At 55.2% G+C, this 22,267-nt stretch overlaps 1 protein-coding gene across 1 annotated transcript in view; it reads right to left on the bottom strand.

Moving 5' to 3' along the window:
- Positions 1-13,650, bottom strand: part of SPNS2 (sphingolipid transporter 2) — a gene marked incomplete in the record, with an annotated part of 29,520 nt that extends 15,870 nt beyond the window's left edge. The window contains 2 exon segments of the mRNA XM_036754277.1: positions 1-53; positions 13,152-13,650. Coding sequence (XP_036610172.1) covers positions 1-53; positions 13,152-13,608 — 510 coding nt within the window.
- Between the last annotated feature and the right edge of the window lie 8,617 nt (positions 13,651-22,267).

The following is a 22,267-nucleotide window of genomic DNA, read 5'->3' as shown; positions in this document are numbered from 1 at the left end:
GCCAGCCCCTCGGTCTTTGACTCCAAAGTGCTGCTGGATGTCCAGAAGGACACCTGGGGGAGCGAAGAGGCAGACATGCATTCAGAGAGGCGTCCAGGTAGCCCCCAGCACCCAGGCAGCCCCTGGCACCCAGGCAACAGGATTTGGGAAAGATGGGGAGGGCCAGACAGGCACAGGGTGGGGGACGGGACAGAGGCACGGGGGGCATCTGTAGGAGGTCCCCCCCAAGCAAGGGGGTGGGGGAGTCAGCCAGAAGTGCTCAGACTAGAAGGACCAATGACAACCCACATACAGACCCGCAGCCCTCATCCACAGGCCCAGCTCCATCCACTCACTCTCTCATTCACTTATCTCTACAGGATGGACGCCCTACTGTGGCTGATGGGGGAGGGAGGTGGGCAGGCCAACAACCCAAAGGGTAGGGGTAGTGTCTGGGAGTCTGGTCTCTGGGTGGGGGAGAGTCTAAAGCAGCCAAGGAAGGCTTCCTGGAGGAGGAGGCCTGGAACTGAGCCTGGGAAGGCCTAGACGCTTGGGGGCTGACAGGCTCAAGTCACAGGGGCCTGCCTACAGGCTGAAAAAGGGCCAGCCTGAGGGACCTCGGTAAGTCAGGAGGCACTGAAGGCTTGGGGCCTGGGACAGGGCAGGGTTGGAGGATAGAGGGGGAGACATAGGCTGGGGGGGGGCTGGCCAATTGAGGGGCAGATACAGCTATCAGGTCTCTACCTCACAGACTATTGTACAAGATTGTTGGCAGCTGCTCTTGTCATGGTGGCACAGAACTGGAAACTGAAGGTGGGCCGGAGATGCCCATCAGCTGGGAGCTGTTCATCGTGGGACATGCTACTAATAGCATGTCATAGAGAACGATAGTACCCCCGCTATCTGGGGGCTGATACTATAGGCATGTCAGGTTTGTCTTCCTTCCCGCTGAATGGGAAGTTCCCTGAGGGCAGGGCCAAGCTGGCCCAGCCAGAGCACACAACTGCTGTGTATTGGGGAGCTTTGGGGGATGTGGGGCAGCCCAGGCCTTGGCATATATGCTCCAGGGGAGAGACTGAAAGCCCGCATTGGCGGGATGATTCCCCCCAAGCCTTCCCAGCCAACCAGGGCTCGGAAAGGCCCAGGCCCAGGCCACTGATCACTGGCCCCTTCCCACCGAGGCCTTCAGGGATACCAGCAGCGCCCCCCCCCCCCCACAGCCCTGGTGAGGCTGTTGCTAACAGAACTGGTTTCCATGGTGAGCTGCTGCTGGTGTTAAGGGAGCTGGAGGAAGGAAAGCTGCTGGAGGAGACTGGAGCAGCCTGACAAGGGTCAGAGCCCCATGAGCAGCTCCCCAGGAAAGCTGGGCCTTGTCAAATGCTCTTTGGGGAGGAGAAGGTGGGTAGGGGGACAGCTCAGGGCTGAGGCTGGGCCCTGAAATCCCAGCCCAATCCCCAGGGGGCTTAGCCTCACCATGTAGGGACAGCCCAAGCATAGCAGGCTGGGAAGGACCAGGAGAAAAAGCACACTGCCCAGAGAACCAACAGGGCCCAGGGGAGCTGGGCCAAGGCTAGCCGGTCTGCCCACCAAGGTTCTTAGAGGCATGCAGGCTTGCAGGAAGCAGAAACTTCTCCTTTCCAGGGAGGAGGAAGCTGGATGCCCAGAGGTGCTGCCAGGGGGAGCCTGATCTCCGCGGGGCTCAGCTCCTCCTGGCTTCCTGCCCCGAGCCTCAGCTTTCTCATCTGTGAATTGGGCAGCCTCAAGGCCCCAGGCCCAGCTCCTAGTTCTCTCTCCTGACACCCCAGGACTGAGCTCCCTCACTCACTCCCAGACCACAACCTGCCCCTTCCCGAGCCAGGCACACAAGGCAGCTGGTGGGCTCTCTGAGTGCCCGCTATACCCAACAAGGCAGAAACACAGTACTCCTGGGGGCTTGGCTCCTCTGGGCTCTCTGGGCTCAGCAGGTTCCTCCCCCCATCCCAGGGCCCCACCAAAGCAGGTGCCATGGCCTACACGCACCCTTTCTGCCCCGATAACCCCGGACCAGGCAGGCAGGAACACAGCACCTGACATGCCTCCAGGTCTCTGGGGTTTTGAAGGGGGACGGTAGAATTTCCATTTCACAGAGGAAGAAACTGAGGCTGGAAAGGTCAAGGAACTTGTCTAAGGGCACACAGCTAGTGAGCAGTTGGGCTCCAAGAAGCACCCTTCCCATTGGGCCACCCAGTCCTGTCCTGAACACAACATTCCTGCCTCCCAGCTTTGATCCACACTATGCTCCTGCCCAACACCCAAACTCAGGTCCTGCTGACTGGCCCTCACACAGCAGAAGCCCCCAGAGGATGAGGCTTAGACCTCAGAGGTCCCAGGTCTGTGCCTTCCCTAGATCTTGGGCTCTGGCCAGGGACAGCCCCCTCTCCCCAGGCCCCCAGCCTCAGAACCTCAGGGCTCTGAGTCTTCCCTGACCTCACAGCCCTGCTTCCTCCTCTGGAATGATGAGACCCTCATCGCAACTCCCTCCTAGCCTCCTCAAAGGGCTTCCTACCCCAAGCTTCCTTGTCTCTCTTCTGCTCATAAGTCTCCTGTGGCTCCCTCTGGCCTCCTGAATCAAGCCAATTCCTCTGCCTGGCCTTCCGAGCCCTCCCCAGAGGGACCCCAGCCAAAGTGGGCATCTACCTCCAGGCGCCCTTCCCCTTCCTCTCCAGGGGCTCCTCTCCAGGGCTCCCCCTGAGCTCCCAGAGTGGGCGAGGGCCCTTTTCTTTACATGACCTGATGACCTCCTGCTCTGGCCCTACTAGATTGGAAGTCCCCGAGGGCAGGGCCTGAGTCTCACAAAAACTTGGGATCTTCCCCGCCCCCAAAACACACACACACACACACACACACACACACATACACACAGAGCAGGTGCTTAACACAGGTCAGGTGATTCACATTCTCCATCCTCTGGTCAAACTAGGTCACTCATTCTCTAATTTTGTTTCCTAAATTTGTGTGTTTCCTACCACCGGGCATTTGCCCAGACCATCCCCCACGCCTGAATTAAGCTCCTCCTGTTTCTGCCCAAAGTTTTCCTCATTCTTCTGGCGGGCTATCTTGTGCATGAAGTGACCCCCACCCACCCACCCAAAGCAGCTCCTCTCCTCCTCAGGGTCTCTCTGCCCCTCCTCAAAGCCCTACTCTCTGGGTATTTGCACTGCCCCCAGACCCTTGCTACTCCTTGCTACTATAAGCACCTGGCCTATGGTTCAAACACCCGTGTACAGTGAAACCCAGTGTCCTAGGATTATCTCTGCTGGGCTCTGCTCTGTCTTCAGTCCCCCTTATCCATCAGTTCTGCCTGAGGGACCTAGCACAGAGCCCAGCAATCAGACACTGGCTTCTTCTATGTGGGACAAGGCCAATAACACCCAACTCTGGGGGGCTCATGAGACCCACTCCTTCTTACCCCTCCCCCCAGAAGCCCAGAGGCGAACGGGGTGACCCTTTGTGGAGGACACTGGGCAGGGCTGGGTGGGGAGGATGGTAGGTGCAGCTGGGCTCTGCTCAGAGGCAGGAAGATGCCCGGGAAGCAGCCAGAAAAGTGTGTGGCACCTCTCAGATAAGTCACAGCCACAAGGCGGTCAGGGTGGGAGGACAAAGGGACTGGCCACCTGGAAGCCTGCCAGGGCCCTGCCCCACACCTACTCTGTCATCTCCCCTACTCCCACATTCCCTTCCTCAGCTTGGGAGCCCTTCCTGCCCATCTGGGAGGCAGGCTGGCCATCCCTAGGCTAGGGGGGCCTAGGGGCCGCACCCTAGCTCCATAGACTCCCACCTACCATCTGCTTTGACTGCCCTGTGCCCAGGCCTTCAGGGAGCTCCTGGGCCTGCCAAAGAGACAAGTCACCTGGGAAGACCTAGACACAGGGGCCAGCGTAAGAAGCCCCCAGAGGAAGAGAGAGGAAGGCAGGCCAGGGCAGGGGATCTCTCCCCCACAACACCCAGGCAGGGCAGAAGCAGAAGAGGGAAGGGCTGGGGCTCAAAGCTAGGTCCTCAGGCTACCCCAGGCCAGCCATCTGGCCCCTCACTCTTAGAAGGAGAAATGGGAAGCCCTTGCCAACTAGCCTCAGATGCCAGTCCAAACTCCTCAGCCTGGCATTCAAGGCTTTCTCAATGCTTCATCTTCCACCAGTCCTCTCTCAGGCTCATCTACCCCGAGTCCCCCAAACAAGCCCCTGTCCCGCTCCAGGCTTTGTCCACACCCCTCTGCACCTGTAATGCCACCAGACAAGGCCCAGTTCAGGTGCCTTTTCTCTGGCCTCCATGCCCCGGCCTTCTCTGGGCCTCACCTGCTACTCAGACTCCCAGTGATCAGGACCTATATTCCAACCCCCACTGCAGCCTCCCCTTCCCTGAGCAGGCTGGGTCTGAGCACCCTGCCCTCCCTGCATGCAGGAACCCTGCCTTGGGCAGTTTGCTGAGTCAACCAGCCTCTGGTTGGCCAGCCCCAGAGCCCACCCAGAGCTGGGCAGAGGAGTAGGCCGGGCCCCCACTGGCCCCAGACTAGGCTTGGTCACCTCCCTAGGCAGCTGGGCCCTTCCTCTCTGTTGGGGAAAGGGCGCTGGTCCTCTGAATTACAGCTCTGCCAACCCCCACAATCTGGGAGGAATGATGGTGGTGGGGAGCGGAGAGTAGGTCCCAGGCAGGAGGGCAGGCATGCAAAATCAGGCCTCAGCCACTACCTTTTAACCCTTACTCTGCCTAACTTTTACCCCAGCAGTGGCAAGGCCTCATGGGCTGGCCACCCTTCATTCCAGGCCTGTGGTTCCACATCTAAATTGCTACTACAGCCTCTCACAGGCCACCCCAATTTGGGCCTTCCCAGGCTCCCCCCACCTCCTGTCACCAGGGGACAGATACTGGCAGAGAGCTTGGGGGATGGCCAGCAGCAAGGGGATAGGGCCAGGAGGCAGAAGGGGTGCTGCCTCTAGTGGGGAACCTCCCTCCCCAGTCCTGGAGTGGGCATCTCACCAGGCCTACCTGCTGGCCTTCTCACACACCAGCCCACATGGTGGCCAGTCACACCCCCCCAGGACTCACAAAGATGGCCAAGAAGTTGCCCAGTGAGGTGGCTGCCAAACCCCCAGGCAAATTACAATCGGGCTGACCAGCCCTACCCAGGAGGGGCAGGCAGGGAGGCCTGCTGCCCTCACCCCAGGAAACCACAGGGCTGGGGAGACGATTCCTTACCTCTTGTGTGCTGGCCACTGGGGACATGGGACATAAAGGCCTCCTGACCTCAGAGAGCTCCCATTCTCCCAGGGAAAACAACCTCTACCAGAAAAGGAAATCCCAAATCTATACCAAGTCAAAGGGAAGGAGGGACTCCAAGAGACAAGGTGAGGAGGTAGGGAAGGCACTTCAGGCATGGGGGACCAGCCTGTGCATAAGTACGATGGTGCCCAGGAAGCAGCCCCAAGGCTGGTCCATCTGTGATGCGTATGGCTGTGGGGAGTCCTGGGAAATGGATTGGCACCAGGCAAGCCTCCCTCCTGGAAGCCCTGCCTGACCTCCATACACAGAAGCAGCTTCCAAGACACTGCAGAGGCCCCCCAAATGTTCAGCCATGCTCATTCCCTAAGCTTCTCTGGGCCTCAGTCTTTGCCATCTGGAAAATGGGGATCCCAATTCCTGCTTTGGCTGCCCTAAACTTGTTATAAAGATGGGGACAAGGCAGGGCAGGGGCTGATACAGAAGTATATTGGTCTCTCTCCCCATCCCCCAAGGAAGGCCTGGTTTGAATGATGGAGGAAGCTGCTCATTTCCCTGGAAACAGAGGCTCCTCTGCTCCCATCATGGGGCCTCCAGAGTGAGAGGAGAGAGAAGGAAGCAGCAGCAGCATTTTTGGGGTGTCCCCAGAAGGACAAACCTCAGACTCCAAAGGTGGACAGTCGGGTGTGCCTGGAGTATCAGAAGACAGCAGGTATAGCCCAGATGGGTGAGGTGGGAGGTGCTCCCTGGCCCCCAACTACTGCCCCCTCAACTCCAGGCCTCTTAAGACTCCTCTCAAATTGTGAAAGCCCCATGGGGGAAGGGGGAAAGGGGACAGGGGGGAAGGGGGAAGGGGGAAGGGGAGGAAGGAGAAAGGAGAAAGGAAAGGGGGGAGGGGAGAGGAAAGGGCGCCAGGGATGTGCCACGGGAGGCTCTGGAGCTGTTTTCTCTCCCTTCCTGCCTCTGAGGGCTAGAGCATGGTCCCAGGGCCTGCTGACAGGCTAGAGGCCCCAGATTCTTCTACCCCCCTTCTCTCATGTCCTGCCTCATGACCAATTATCCCAGGGTGCCTGAGCAGGCATGCCCACAGGTCCAAGGATGGATGAGGCAGCGAGTGTCCCCTGGCTGCTTTCAGCCTCCTCACCTCAGTGGGAGGGTTGAAGTTTGGTGAGGGGGGGCGGAGGAGTAAAGGGGGCAAAGCTCACTTCTGTAAGGCAACCCCTCAAGGCCAGGCGGGGTGGGCTGGGGTGAGGCGGGGGCCTGCTGCCATTCTCGGCATAGCTCTGCTTGTGGTTACAACATATCATTTGGGGCTAAGCTTCCTGGAACTGGGATCCCTTGGAACACATGAGGGCCCCTCTGGGCTCAGCTCCCTGGCCCAGCCACAGCCTGAGCTTGGCCTTGCAGGGAGGGGGCGGGGTGGGGACCATTCACAGGAGTCTGGCCCTCCCTGTAACTAGGCCCAGGAAAGAGGCTGGCACCATGTGGTGGTGGAGGAACTCAAGCATGGGCAGCAACTGTCCCTCCGGCTCAGTCCCTGGAAAGGAGGAAGGCCCACTAGCAGGCCACGCCACAGTAGACCTCTATTAAGGGCCTCGTTGTGCCAGGTGCCAGGCTGACAAAGATCAGATGTGGGGCCTACCCTCCAAGACCTTACCCTCAGGAAGAGAGGGAAATAGCCCCACACCCAGAGCCCTCTGCTCCAGAGTGAGTGAGTATGGTGGACACGAGGGAGGAGGCTGGGGAGACTGGGGGAAGCCTGGAGAAAGCTCCTAGAGGGGGTGGCCATAGAGCTGGGCGCTCAAGGGAAGAATCTGGACACACAGAGGCCCAAATGGCCTAGAGGAGGCAGAACACTGGCTTGGCAATAAGAGAACCTGGGTTCAGATCTTAAATACTTAATGCCTGTGTGGCTGTGGGCAAGTCACTTGAGCTCCCTAGGCCTTGGTCTGTCTCTGAAATGAGAGAACCTCTGCTACCGGTGCAATCCCTCCTAGATCTAGAATTCTAAAGCAGGTAGTGAGAGGTCTGGCTGCCCTGGGGTGACAAGCACGGGGCTCTAGAGTTGAGGGAGGCTTAGGAAAGCATTTTTTGAACCTCTCCCCACTAGAGGAAACAGGGGTCCTATTTATCCTGCCTGTATAAAGGCCGTGTGAGAAGCCCTGTGAAGTTAGAGTGGAGCCGGGAAGGGGGAGGAGGAGGAAGGAGATTGCCAGCAGGCTGAGAGGTTTGAATTTCACCTGCAAGGCAGCAGGGAGTTATTGAAGGTTTATGAGCAGGGGAGGGACATGGTCACACCTGAGCCTTTTGGCAGCTGCATGATTTGCTTCTCTGAGGAAGGGATCACCATGGTGACCATGAGTGACTGATGCTGGTATCATTCCCTCCTCTGAGCCTGGCAGGCCCAAAGGGCCTCCTCATTGTGCCCATTTCACAGAGGAAGAAAGCAGGTGACTCACTCAGCCCAGAAGGAAGCCTCAGAGGTGGGCATCCAACCCACGCCTTCCGAGGCTTGGAGCAGTTTGACGGGAGAAGCTGGTCTAATGGGTAAAGTGAGGCGCCTTGCCCACCCTCTCCCCACCGCTGAGGGGATTCAGGCCTTGCGGTGTGGAGGACAGCCCCGAGGAGTGATGGAGGCTGTGCTGGGGCCCTTCTCCCCTTCTCTGGGGTGCCTCAGTTTCTTCACCTACAAGAGATCTTCCCTGAGCCCATCCTCTGAATATGATACCAAGTGGCCCACCAAGGCAGAGGGGGCCAGCTGGCAGTCCCAGGTGAGGGAGTAGAGGGCTGAAGAAGGGGAGGGATGGGGGCAGATGAAGAGCGAACAACCCAGACACTCCCCCACCACCACCACGGGAGCTGGGACCAAGAGATGGGCTGCTCTATTCTGTCAGCTCTGGGCTCTGAATCACTGGCCAGTGTCAACTAGGTGATGTTTCTCTCCCCCTGCCCCAGCCCAGGCCCAGACTGGGCTCTACCAAGGAAGTGAAGTGATCAGATGACCAGGAAATGAACACAAGGAAATCAGCCCCTTATTCATCAGCTGGGGAAAATTCATTACTCAGGGGCCCCTGCAGGGCCAAGATCAGGGAGGGATAGGAAGCAGCCGGCCCCCTGGAGCAGGAGACCTAACCCTAAGCCTCCCGCTGCCCCTGAACCCTGTTCCTGGGCACCAGGGCATGTTGCCAGCCTCCAAGGCCAATTGCCCTCAACGAAGGGGAGACTCCAACCGAGTGGTTGGCTTTTCTCTTCCCAGTTTCATTATTATCAGACTTGGCTAAGGTCCTGAGTTTGAGCAGGGAAGGGCCAGGCCTGCTGGGAGCTCAGCTTTGCGCTTTCCCCAGGAGACTCTGAGAGAAAGGGGTGAAAGGCCAGCCCCCTCCTCTCCTGTGAAGGCTCTTGGGATCCCACCTCCCTTGGGGCCCTGAACACACAGGGCTGCAGTGGTCTCAGGAGCAATGGCAGGTTCATATAGACTGGGTACACAGCCTCTATAGAGCAGATATGAAGCAATTTAGGGAGACCACTAACGAGGCAACTGGGGATATCAAGAGAAGCAGCCTTGGAGCTGAACCTGGGAACAAGACCAAGATGAGAAAGGAATGTAAGCCAGACACAGCGACAGCCTGGATAAAGGCCTGGAGGTCAGTCCTGAAGACAGCCAGTGAGATCACTAAGCACAGGTCTAGTGAGGCAGAATGAGCCTGGAAAGTGAAAGGCCAAATGTCCAGGGGACAAGGTGGAGCAGTGGGCAGGGCCCCTGCCAGCTGTGTAGACAGGTCCCTTCTGCCTCAGCTCCCTCATCTGTAAGATGGGGGCCATGGCCCCAGCCTCTTGGGGTTGGGGTACCCAGCACTGGCCTGGGCCCCCAGGCCCTCAGGCCCAGGAGGGAGCAGAGGAGGACTAAAAGCCCACTTTCTTTCTGAGCAGCAGGTTGGCCCTGCTGGCTTTGGTCAGAGGCACCCTGTGCCCCATGCCCCTCTGTCTGAAGCAGCCTTGGCAATGAGTCTGGCCCCAGGGCAGCTCTGATGGTGGTGAGCAGTCAGCCCTGCTCCACCCCCGCTTCTAAGGAGCCCCAGTGTGTTTAGAGAGGCTTTTTCCCAAGGAGGCGAAATTCCTTGGACTGGGTCACCCAATTAGCCCTCCCACTCCCCTCGTTGGGAGGGGTTATTAGTCTCATTTTACAGGTGAAGGAAACTGAGGCCTGGAGCAACTGAGTCACAGGGTAGGGCCCAGCAGTCTATGGGGCCAGTAACTTCCCCTTCCCAACACTGCTGGAGTCTTCAGGCATGAGCTGGACTCTGCCCTAACCCCACCCCTACTTCCGTGGAAAGATCCTCTACCCCTGGGTCCCTGCCTGATACTAGGGATGGAAGGGACTGAGCAGACCTGGACAGAATAGCTGGGCCAAGGCCTGGCACTGGTCTTGCCCCACAACCCTCTGGCTCAATTGCCCAAGGCAGAAGGGGCAGAGTGAGGCTTCAAGCCACCCCCAGGGCCACTTCCCTGGAGCCCCTGGGGCATCACTGAGCCCCATTCTAGGCTCAAGGGGGGAAATATGTGGCCTGGAGAAGCCCCAAGCCAGGCTGGACAGGAGCACCAAGAAAGCTGAGTGAACCAAAGGAAGGAGATGGTGAGACAGAACGTGGCTCATGGTCAGGTGGATGAGCCCAGAGCAAGTATCGTGGGCTGGGGCCATCAAGGAAGTCTTCCTGGGCTGAGGTCATAGTTTCACCGTGCCCTGGCTAAGCCGGGGAGCCAGAGCCTTAGCTACACAGACACAGACACAAACACACAAAGACACACACACACACACACACACAAAGACACACATAGACATACAGCCACATAAAAGACACACACAGACACACACACAAAAACACACACAGACACACACAGACACGCACACACACAAAGACACACACACACACACCGACGTACACACAAAGACACACACACACATAAAGACACGCAGACATAGACATACAGCTGCATAAAAGATACACACAGACAGACACACACACAAAGACACACACACATACACACACATACACCCAGGCCTGTCCAATGCCAGGAGCCCACCATAGCCTCTGAGGGCCTCAGGATGAAGGGACCTAGCAACCCAGAGAGGGAGCATGGACAGTGTCCTTGCTCTGGCCTGAAGGGCAGCAGGCCCCATGACTGACACCTCACAACCCCAAAGGGGACACCCCCTAGAGATCAGCCAAGGTCCAGAGAAGGGACCCAAGGTCACACAGGAAAGGAGGAAGCTGCTTCTATTCCTCGTTACTTCTCCTTCCTCAGAGGGAGACTCCAGCAGCCTGGGGTGGCAGTGGGAGCAGGGGTCCTTGCTAGCCCCTTTTCCAAGCCTGGCTCTCCTGTCACCTGGCCTGGCCTGGTCTGCCAGTTACATTGGCTGGCTTGGGGATGGAGGCAGGTCTCAGGAGCCTTTATCTTCCCAAGCTGAGTCTAAAGGAGCAGCCCCAACAGCTGAGAAGGGGCAGCTTAAGAGAAAGAGGCTTATGGGTCAAGGCCTTTGGGAGAGCTCCCGGGAAGCTCTCGCCAGGCCCAGCCTCTGAGGATGGGTGGGTAGGGGACATTAGCAAGGTGTTTGTGCAGAGACTTCTGGGCCTGCCTTCCTCTCTGCTGCCCAGTCACCTTCTCTTCTCACCAGCTCCCAGGAGGCAGGGCAATGTCCCAGGGGGCACACACTGGAGTGCCCACATCTCCCTCCTGTGCCAAGGACCAGGCAGGCCTCCCACGACTCCCTCACCCTCCGGGGTCTGGCTAGCATTACTTCCAGGGTGCTTGGAGCCTACAGCTGAATGTGAAATCCTTCTCTGCCCCCCGACCCCAGCGCCCTTCTGCTCTCCTGTCCTTCCTGGTGGCAGGCTCAAACAGCTCTGGGCCGAGCTGGGCCAGGTTCAAGGCTGCATGATCCCTTCATACTTCTATCCTGCCAGGCCTGGTTTCTCCCAATTAGAAGGGCTGCACTAATTACTCTCTGCTTGACAGGATTCAATTAAGAGTCTCCCAGGGACTGAGTGTATGAGACAGCTACCAGGTGGGGGCGGGGCACCTGCTCAGGCCCCTGAGAGCAAGGCTGGAGCCGCCCGCTGCCAGGAGGCCCTCCTCAGCAAAGGTGAGAGGCCCTTTCATACAAGTGGGCCCTGGGGTGAAAGAAGAGGTGTGCCACCTGGCTGCAGGCCTGCTTGGCCCCCCAAGCCAGTCTCAGCATGGGCCCAAGAACAACCCCAGCCTCAGAGAGACCCTTGAGAGGGTGGCTCAGCCTCTCACCTGGGGAGGAGAGGGCTGCATGCCAAATTGGCCCCCAAATTCAGCAGGCTTCACTGCTCAAAGACACTGGGAGGGACCTGAGGGGCTAGCCAGCTCCACGGCTCATAGACCCAGAGACTCAGGCCCAAAGAGGTCAGGGACTTGACCAAAGTCACAGAGGTGCAGAACAATCTGTCTGTGTCCAGGGGGATAGGGCTGGTCTTGCCAACCTCCCGGCAGCTACCCGCACCCCCCCCCCCCCATCCCTGAGTTCTTAGGACATCCCTGAACTCTCTCAGTGACTCCTGGGGCACGAGCACACACACACACACACACACACACACACACACACACACACACACACACACCAAGCAGCAGCGACAGGAATGTGGTCCTTCCCGAGTGTGCCAGGAAGACAGAAGGGCACAAAGTCCAGCTCTCCTTGGGGAGCCCCGGCCCAGCCCACGCCGCCGCGCACCTGCCCCTCCAGCCCCGCTGCGGCGGCGGTGGCGGCTGCTGCAGGGACGGCTCAATCCCAGCCTCGGCCAGGCCTCCCGGCCTCTCCAGCCCTGGCTGCCCAGCCAAGGCCCACTCTCGCGGTCGGCACTGCGGCTCATTTACCAAGTGGTAGCAGAACAGGGGTCAGACAGGGAGCCGTCACTGCCCCCAGCCCAGCCCAGCCCCAGTCCCAGGAGCTCTGCTGGCGCCTCATCCGTCCCTGCAACCCATCCAGGAGGCAGCCTCGGTCAGGCGTCCTGTGCGGAGCTGGAAATAAAACGGGGCCCCCTCCCCCATCAGCCTCGAGACCGACCTGGGGAAGCCCCCGGGGGCTGGGAGCCATCCTCAACCTGGACTGTTTGTCTGCTCCCTTCCCGAGGAAGCTCCAGGAGGAGGCGGGGATTGGGGTGCTGGTGGTCGCATTTGGGGGGGCTCTCTAGGCGCCGGGCTTTGCGGGAGCACCCGCCCCTCCCGGTCCTGGTGTGGGTTGTGGAAGGTTGTGCGTGTGCCTGCGTGTGTATGTGTGTGCGCGCGCGCCTGTGTGTGCCCGTGTGCGGGTGTGGATTGCCGAAGGGGGTGCGGGGGGAGGGCGCTGCGGGACCCAGACGATTGCAAAGACCAGGAGCAGAGCCGGCGGGGCCCCCCAGTCCCAGGTGCCCCCATGAGGCGGTAGCAGTGGCGGCGGCAACAGCAGACCCCACCCCTCTCCCGCATCTGCAGCCTGGGTGATCCTTTTGTCAGCCTCGCACACACCCGGCACACTCACACACAGGCACGCGCACATACATACCCACGTTCACATTCACATGCACAGACTCATACATACACACACGCACCCCGCAAGCACCCCAGCACAGCTGCATCCCAGCTCCTTCGCTCCCTCCGGGGGGTGGGGGAAGGGGATGGAGACCGCCAGGACCAGGGCTAGAGCCAGGGCCAGAGCCTAGGCCAGCACTCGCTAGGAGTGGGGGGCGGGGAAGAGATAGGGGGCTGAGAGGTTCGGGGGGGTGTGGAAGAGGAGAAAGGGGAAGTGGGCGCAGACCCAGACAGACAGGCGGGAATGAGGGGGGGGGGTGGAGGAAGCGGCCCAAGGGCCCGGGGCTCGGGGTGGAGGGGTGGGGGGCGGGCAGCGGACCGCACCTTACCTGCCACGGTGTATCTGTCCAGGTAGTTGAGGACGTTGCCCACGCTGAGGATGGCTGCGGCGGCCACTCGCGCACGGCCCAGGCGGGCCCCCGGCTTGGGCTGCGCACCGCCCGGGGCCGGGCCCTTGGCGGCCGTCGGGGCCCCGACCTCGGGGCAGGCGGGGACGGCGGTGGGTCCCGGCCCAGGGGGCGCCCGCTGCACGCTGCCGGACAGCGTCTGCACCTCGTCGTGGGGCCAGCAGCCGCCCCCGGCTCCGCCGCAGCGCCGGCCCCTGCCGGGCCCCCCGCCCGCCCAGCCCCGGTCCCTGCCCCGGCCGCGCCGATGCTGCTCCGGGTCCGTCCCGGCCGCCGCCGCCACAGCCACAGCCACCGCCACGGCCGCGTCCTCCTCCTCCTCCTCCGCGCAGCCCGCCGCCCCTCCGCTGCCCGCCGCTGAGCCACCCTCCAGGCACATCATGCCAGGCCGCGGGGGCCGCGGGGGCCGTCGCACGGGGGGCGGGAGGCAAGGGGCCGGCAGGACGCCCGGAGGCGCGGGGCGGGCAGGAGAGCCGGCCGCTAGCCCGACGGGGCGCGCCGGCCGCGGCCGAGGACGTCGGGGCCCGGGCGGGCTCAGCACGGCTCCGGCAGCCGGGGGAGCCCCGGCGGCGGCGAAGGCAACGGCATGCCGCCCGGACCCTGCTCCGCGGCGCTGCGGGATCCTCGCTCTGTCCGTGCTCTCCCGCGGTCTGGCCAGCCGGCCGTCCTCCCGTCCGTCCGCCTGCCCGCCCGCCCGCGGACAGTGCGCCGGACCCGCCGCAGCCGGAGCTGCTCCAGGAGCCAGAGCGCTGGGAAGGCGGGCAGGGGGCGGGCGGGGGCGGGGGCACAGACGGCGGCCGGGGCCACCCCTATGCTAGCCGCGGCCAATGAGTGCCGGGCCCGGCGTCCCCGCCCCACCCCGCCTCCCCCTCCCCCACCCCGTGCCGCCCCTCCGCGCTGCGCCAGGGAGGGAAAAGGAGGGGGAGGGGGGAAAGGAGGGGGGCGGGGCCGTGCTGCCTACCCAAGTCGGCAGCCTCAGCTCCCTGCAGCTGCGGCGGGCACAGGCGCACCCTGCTGCCTGGCGCGGCCCAGCCTGATCCTCCCAATCCCTGGCAGCACCCGCCTGCCCGGACCTTCGGGACTCAACTGTGGGCGGCTCCGCGGGGTGGGGGGGGGGGGGCGGACAAGCTGGGTCTGCAGCCCGCCGAAGGGGGCCTTCTGGACCCGCAACCTGCTCCACCCCGCCCAGTACCAGGGTGGAAGGCCAACGCTCTCAACATTCCCCTGCACCGCCGCCCAGGGCTGCCTCTCCCAAATCCGGGACAGGTATCCCTTGAACGAGGGACCCTCAACTCCCCCAATTCTCAGCTCTCGCCGAGTCAGGACCTGCATTCATTCATCCACCAAGGCTAGGAACAGAAGATTAATCAGAGTCCTGTAGCCACACGTCCAGACAGCCCAAAAGATCCAGCCGGTCCTCTTAGCCGTGTCTACGTGTCCACACCCAAGGCAACAGGCCCCTACTCTGAGGCAGACCGGGCCTGGAGGGCCTTGGAGGGGAGCGCAAGGCGACCTACTGGCCCACTCCGAAGTGTTTCCGGACCCCTCTAAGCAGCCCCCAGCACCATGGACAGGCCCTAGGGCTCCTACGGGCTTTGGCTTTTTATAGCTTCCAGTAGTATCCACGTTGCTGTATGTAATGAAAGGATGTAAGCAGCTTGAGGGCAGGAATCCTGCGCTGCCAGGGCCTGGCAGGTGCCACACCACTGCCCACTGCCGTGGGTTGGTTATTGGGCATCCTAAGAGAAAGTCATGGGGGCCGGCCACAGATGGTCATTTGGGTGTTCCATGTGGGGCTGAGCTGCCTGTGCTCCTAGGGAGGAGGGGGGCCAGGTCAGCCAGGTGCTGGCGCTGGTTGATGCCACCATAATGGAACCCTTTGAGCTGGGGCCATGATGGCCTGGCAGAGGCAGAGAGAGGGGCAGCTCGGTGACCATCTGCTGAGACGTGGCAGCAAAGACCTCCCGGCTCCCCTTCCAAGCTCACAGGGCAGCCAACCAGGAAGCCTCCAGTTGGCCTGGCAGCCTCACTGAGCTCTGCAATGTCTTAGCCGAACCTGGGAACTTCACAAAGACTTTTTTTCCCAATGAAAACTCCTATTTCCTCCCGCTGGGGAGCTTCCAAAGAGGGCCAGCCTCTGCCTAGTCAGGTGAGCAGCCTGCTGCAGGCTGTGGTCTCAGGGAGGAGCCTGGGCCCAGAGCTTAAGCTGCCCAGGGCCTCTCAGTCAGCAGTAAACAGGAGAGAGGCCGGAGTAGGTCTTCTCGACTCTGAGGCCAGTGTCCATCCACCACACCACACTGCCCCGAGTGGTAGAGAAGAGGAAGTATCCCCAGCAGCCTAGCTCTGCCCAACTCGCTCAGCCCCAGGATTCACCTCATCCAAGTGTGGCGCTCTGAACACTCAACCCCATCATTACCCTTAGAAATGGAAGCAAACACCCCACCCTGTCAGGGCGGGGCAAAGGCAAACTGCCTGCTGTCCACAGCTGGCTGCGGCGGGCTGTGCTTGGGGACCGGAACCAGAAGGGGGGCACCTGAAGCTGATAAACCTAATGGGGGAGGGGCCCTTTGGGAATTCCATGGGGGATGGAAAGGCCATGCTCCAGGGAGCCTGACTTGGAGCCTTACATTGTGTCCTCTGGCCTAGCCCCTGAGCCCACCTGGTGCTGGCCGATGTTCCCCCCATGCCTCCATCTCCCAGGGGGGTATCAAAGGGCACCACTCGCCACCACCTCTCCATGGCCCTCAGGCCAGCTGGCTTCCCTTGTCTTTTACATTATAAGTGCCATGAAGGCAGGGTCTCAGGCCAGGACCAGTCAATGTCTGTAGAATGGTGTTGGGTTGGATGGTGGCATCAGCTCTGACACCTTGGGCTAAGACCTACATCCCTGGCCTGAAGCCATCACTGAGTCCTGATGAAGCCAGCGTGTGATGGGTTCAAGGCACCAAACTGCTCTTTTAAATTGTCTAATCTTGGCACCTGTACTTCCTGACACCTTCACAGTGCATTTTCAATGGTGTGGGGACTAAAAATATACCAGCAGGCATGGGCATGAATGAAAAGGCAGCCCCTGACTTAGGTCACCAGGAGACAGTTGGAGAAATGGGTTACACTGCAGAAACAGCCTAGCCACCCAGGCCAGGTGGACAAAGGGAGGGGGGAAGAGTGAAGAGCAAGGCATTGAGAGACCTCTTCTCTTCCTCCCACCCCTCCTGCTCTGCTAAGGGATCCCAGCTCAGGGATCCTGTGAAGCTTAGTCACTGGGTCTAGTTTGACCAGAGTCTCTTCTGGGAGATGGGATAATCCAATCCCAATTCAGAGCATTTTCTCTGGCCCGGAATTTTCTCCTGCCTGGAATGCCCTCCCTCCTCATTATTCCCTGGCTCCCTGGCTGCCTCCAAGTCCCAGCAAAAATTCCACCTTCTACAAGAAGTCTTTCTTAGTACCCTTTAATTCTAGTGCCTCCCTCTGGTGATGATGTCCCCCTTATCCTGTCCATATCTTGTTTGTACATAAGTGTTTGCATGTTGTCTCCCCCATTAGACTGTGAGCCCCCTGAAGGCAGGGCCTGTCTCTGACTTTTCTTTGTATCCCCAGGGCTGCAGAGAGCCCTCTGCCTCACCTGGCCCCAGAGCCCTCAAAGCACAATGCCACCATCAAGTGTCCATGCAGCAGCACCCCCCTTCCACCCCCCACTCCTGTCCCTGGCCCAAAGGACTCTAGGTCCTGGAAAAGCTACCTTGGGTTCCTCAGGTGGGTGCTTAAGGCATGTGGGAGCCACAGACCCATAAAGGAGGAGCCTAGAGGGGGCTATCCAGCTCAGTTCAGGGGCAGAAAGCCATCCTGCCATCTCCCTCAGGAAGAAGAGACCAGGTCTCACTCACCTTCATCTCTTCCATTGAATCTGAGAGACATTGGTCACACAGCTGCTGCTCAACACTCAGGATCTAAGTCTTGGCAGCCTTTTCTGAACCTCCCCTTTAATCAATTTTTACAGTGTAATAAATGTTCCATTACAGTATAATAAATATCCCAGTGGGTGGGCACTCTTGTCATCTCCAGTCCTTCAGAACAGAGTGGGTGCTGCTCTAAGGACTTCTATACATGTGGCCTCTTTGGGGTCTATGCCCCATAATAGCATCTCTGATTCAAAGGAAGGCCACAATTCAGGGACCTTGGGGGCAGGTTTCCAAGGGGCTTTCCAGAACAGCTGGACCCCTTCCCAGCCCCAGACTGTGGGCCTGCTTTCACTAACCTTGCCAACAACTAGCATTTTGGGGGAGATTATTTCTGTCATCTTTGTCAATCTGACAGGCCCAATGGAGAACCTTAGAAGTGTTTTAATGTGCATTTCTCTTTTTATTAGCAATTTGTAGCATTTTTAAAGTACGGTTGTTGATAACTTCCTTTTTCTGAATACTGTTCATGTCCTCTGACCATTTATCTATTGGGGAATAGGCCTTGTCCTTATGTATGTGAGTCGGTTCCCTGGATAGCTGGTACCTCAGACCCTGACTGGAGAATCTGGCTGCTAAGATTCCTTTCCCCTCACCCTGCTCCAGTTAACCATTTTCCTTCTTATTTTTACTGCATCGGCTATACAAAATGATTCAATTTCCTATAATCAAAGTTGTCTGTCTGCAGTGATCCTCCTATCCCTTGTTCATCAAGGGCTTTTTCCTTAGCTGTACTGCCTAGGACAGGGGCAAGGAGCCTGCAGCCTCGAGGCTGCACATGATAGGTCCTCAAGCACAGCCCTTGTGATCCTGAACCCCCACCCCTGGGGACCACTGATCTGTTTATGAAGTGACTCTTTATAGTCAGATCCTACAGCTGTTTCAAGCTGATTATTATTGTTGTTATGGTGTTAGATGTTGGTCTAAAACTAATTTCTACCAAATTGCCTTCCAGTTTTCCCAGCAAATTTTGTCACTGAGTTCTTACCCCAGTGCCAGGGGTCTTTGAATTTATTAAATACTAGGGTAACTAGTGTTTAGTGGCAGCTGGGGGTGCCATAGTGCACAGAGCATTGGATTTGGAATCAGAAAGACTTGTCTTCATGAGTTCAAAACTGGCTTCAGGCACCAATTAGCTGTGTGACCCTGGGCAAGTCACTTCACCCTGTTTGCCTCAGTTTCCTCATTTGTAAAATGAGCTGTAGAAGGAAACAGTGAACCATGCCAGCATCTCTGTCAAGAAAACCCCAAACTGAGTCAAGAAGTGATGGACATGACTAAAATGACTGAGCATCTATTTCACTAATAAATTTTCTATTTTTTAATCACTACCAAATAGTTTTGCAGTATAGTTTGCAATCTGATGCTACTAGATCCTTTTCCTTCCCACTTTTTCTTCATTATTTCCCTTGAGATTCTTAACTTTTTTGTTCCTCCAGATAAATTTTATTATTTTTCTAGCACTATAGTGTAACTGCTTGTTGGTTTAATTGGTATGACATTCAATAAATATATTCATTTAGATAGTAATCCAAGTTTTATTATATTAACATGGTCCAACCATGAACAATGAACATATCCCCCATTATTTAGGTCTCTCTGTCTGTAAAGAATGTTTTGTGGTCGTAGTCATATAATTCTTATGTGTCTTAGCAGATAAACTCCCAAATATTCCATACATTTTGAAATCATATTGAGTGGACTTTCTTTTTCTATTTTTGTCTTCTGGGAGTTTTTTTGCCAATATGCAAAAGTACTGATGATTTATGTTGGAGTTTTTAATATCTTAATACTTTTCTGATGTTATTGTTTCAATTAGTAATTTAATTGACTCTCTAGGCTTCTCTAAGTAGGCCATCATATGACATGCTAAAAGTGACCGTGTATTTCTTTTTTGTCTATTCTTATTCTTTCAATTTCTTTTTCTCATCTTATTGCTATAACTATCAAATAATAGTAATAATAAATATTCTTGCTTTACCCTTGATTGTATTAGAAAGGCCCCTCATATTTCTCCAAGCACATATAATTCTGGTCCTTGGTTTTGCATAAATGCTACTTAGCATATTAAGGAAAGGTAAATTTATTCCTTTATTTTATAAAATACAGAAATGGGTTCTATATTTTGTCAAAGCATTTTTCTACATTGAAACAATTATGTGGTTTTTCATATTAATATGGTCTCTTAGGTTTATTGTTTTCCTTATATTGAACCAACTCTGAATTCTTGGAATAAATACAACATGGCCAGAATTTATGATTTTTAATATGTCACTTTAGTGTCTTTGCTATTATTTTGTTCAACATTTTGCATTAATGTTCACTAGAGATAGTCCTCAATAGTTTTCTTTTTTTGACTTATCTCTCCCTAGTTTTGATATCAAGACCATATTTGTATCATAGAAGGAAGATGGTAGGATTTTTCTTTTTGAATCTTTTCAAGCAGTTTGCACAATGTTGAAATTAATTATTCTTTGAATGTTTACTAAAATTCACTTGCAAATCTCCTTGGTCCTGAGATTGGGTTATTTAGATTCTCTATTTCTTATTCTTTTAATTTGAATACATTATAATCCTGTAAATATTCATCCATTTTATTTATTAGTTTTGTTGGGTTAAAAATTCTCATAATTTCCTTTATTTTCTCTTAATTTTTAATGAATTTTCCTGTTTATTTTTTGATATTGGCAAGGTTTTTCTCTTCAAAAATCAGATTACCTAAGAATTTGATATTATTATTATTATTATATGGTTATTGTATATACACATATATAATTAGGGATTTTTAAGGGGAAAACAGTTTTATTTATCAATTATATGGCTTTCGGGATATCAGTTTTGTTCATCTCTTTTTTGATTTTCATAAAATCCACTTTGGGAGGGTAGAATCAATTTATTGATTTTCTTTTTTTTTTAGTTGTATGCCCAGTTCATTGATCTTTTCTTTTGGGGCAGGGAGTGGCCAGTGAGCTCAATATTTATTGATGCAGCCCCACATGGAGTTCAGTGCACATGCAGGTTTTATTTTTAATTTGCTTGTCATGCAACAAAGAGGAGCTTTTCAAATGGCCACTGAGTCAAAACTGGGAATGATTAATGATTTGGTTCCTCTTTCCTTCTAGATGCCTTTGAATGAAAAGGACTGCTTCTGGAGCTGTGACTTGTCATTGCCCCAGTCAGAGCTCTTCAGTCTCTCAAAGTTATTTGTCTTTATAATGCTTTGTTGTTGTAGAAATTATTCTCCTGGTTCCCTCACTCCACTCTGCATCAGTTCATGCAAGTCTTCTCAGGTTTCTCTGAAACCATCTACATCATCATTTCTTACAGCACATTAGGGTTCCATCACCCTCATATACATTTTTTTTGGCTAGGTGGGATATAGATTCAGGAATACTTGAGTTAAAATCTCACCTCAGATACTTACAAACTGTGTTACCCTGGACAAATCACTTAACCTCTTGTCCAGTGGGGTGAAGGGGAAAGTGGGAAGGAGAAAAAAATAAATCCTTGATAATTGAAAAAATGTTGTTGTTCAGTTGTTTTTCAGTTGTGTTTGACTTTTTGTGACCCCATTTGGGGTTTTCTTGACAAATATACTGAAGTGGTTTGACATTTCCTTCTCCAAGTTATTTTACTGATGAGGGAACTGAGACAAACAGGGTGAAGTGACTTGCCCAGGGCCACACAACTAGTAAGCATCTAAGGCCAGATTTGAACTGGGGAAGATGAGTCTTCCTGACTCTGAGCCTGGTGCTCTGTCCACTGTGACACCTAGCTGCCCATATTATATCTTTTAACTATGTCTATTTTTATTTTTGTTTTGTCTGAGATCATGATTGCTACACCTGCTTTGGGAGATTTTTCCGAAGTATAGTAAATTCTCCTCCAGCCCTTCATTCAAATTCTGTTGGAATTTTTATATTTTGAGAATATTTCTTGTGTAAGCTTCCCTGGATGGCTGGTGGCTTGCTCCTCACTCCCCCTTCTCTCTAGGGAAAAGTAATCCTCCCAGATCACACCTTCTCTTACTCTGAGCTAGCTAAAGACAAGAAAGCCAGACTTGTCCTCTCTCTTCCTCATCCTAGAGTCTCCATCAGTGGATGCTCTTTCCCTCCCCACTCTCAGTCCTCAAACTTCCTGTCCCATATAGGGTGGTATCCAGGCCTTGTTCATGCCTAACAAGCAATCACTGATGTGTTATCACTTGACAGAGCTAGTTTCTTATCATTTGAAGTGGGATGGAGTAACTTGATATATTTACTCAATCAATCTCTGTTCCTGCACTGCTATCCCCAGCCCCCAAAACAGTGTCTAGCACATAGAAGGTACTTAATAAATGGTGGGCAAATAACTAACTGAGTCTTATTTACAGCACACCACGCCAGTAACAGAACTGACTTGTACATAAATCAAGGTGGGTGATGGAGAAAATGGCATCAAATGACTGGCTGGGCCCTCTGTCTGAGGGCTTTGTCCCTTGGGAAGAAGCTTTATTTAGCATAAACAGAAGGCCTGGGTATAAGCAAAGCCAAATTCAGTCCCAGGCCTCCCCACAAACCCATTACTCTTCCAAACTGCCCTTACTGTGGAAAGTACCACCGTCCTTCCAGGCACTCAGGTTCCCAACCTCAAAGTCATCCTTGGCTCCTTTTTCTCTCTCATCCTACTTATCCAAATCTTGTTGATTGTACCTGCCTGACATTTTTCACATGAACCTGCTTCTCTCCACTTGGACAACTGACTCCCTCAAACAATCACCTCTTGCCAGGACTATCTCAAGAGATCCCTTTTTATCTAAAAAATTGCAACAACATTCATTAGGAATATTGATATAGTTTTCTTTCTCTGTTTTGACTCTCCCTGGTTTAGGGGTCAAGACCATATTTCTGTCATAGAAGGAATTTGGTAAAGCCTATTCTTTTCCTATTTTTCAAATCATTTGTATAGTATTATAATTAATTGTTCTTTAGATCTTTTGAAAGAATTCATTTGTAAATCCATTTAGTCCTATTTTTTCCCTCTTTGGAAGTTCACTTATTGTTTGTTCAATCCCAAAAAAGGATTATTTAAGTGTTCAGTTTCCAG

This window comes from Trichosurus vulpecula, chromosome 4, assembly GCF_011100635.1.
Source record: "Trichosurus vulpecula isolate mTriVul1 chromosome 4, mTriVul1.pri, whole genome shotgun sequence".
Lineage (NCBI taxonomy): Eukaryota > Metazoa > Chordata > Mammalia > Diprotodontia > Phalangeridae > Trichosurus > Trichosurus vulpecula.
Note: the sequence above shows the minus strand (reverse complement) of the source record. Positions and strands in the feature narration are given on the sequence as shown.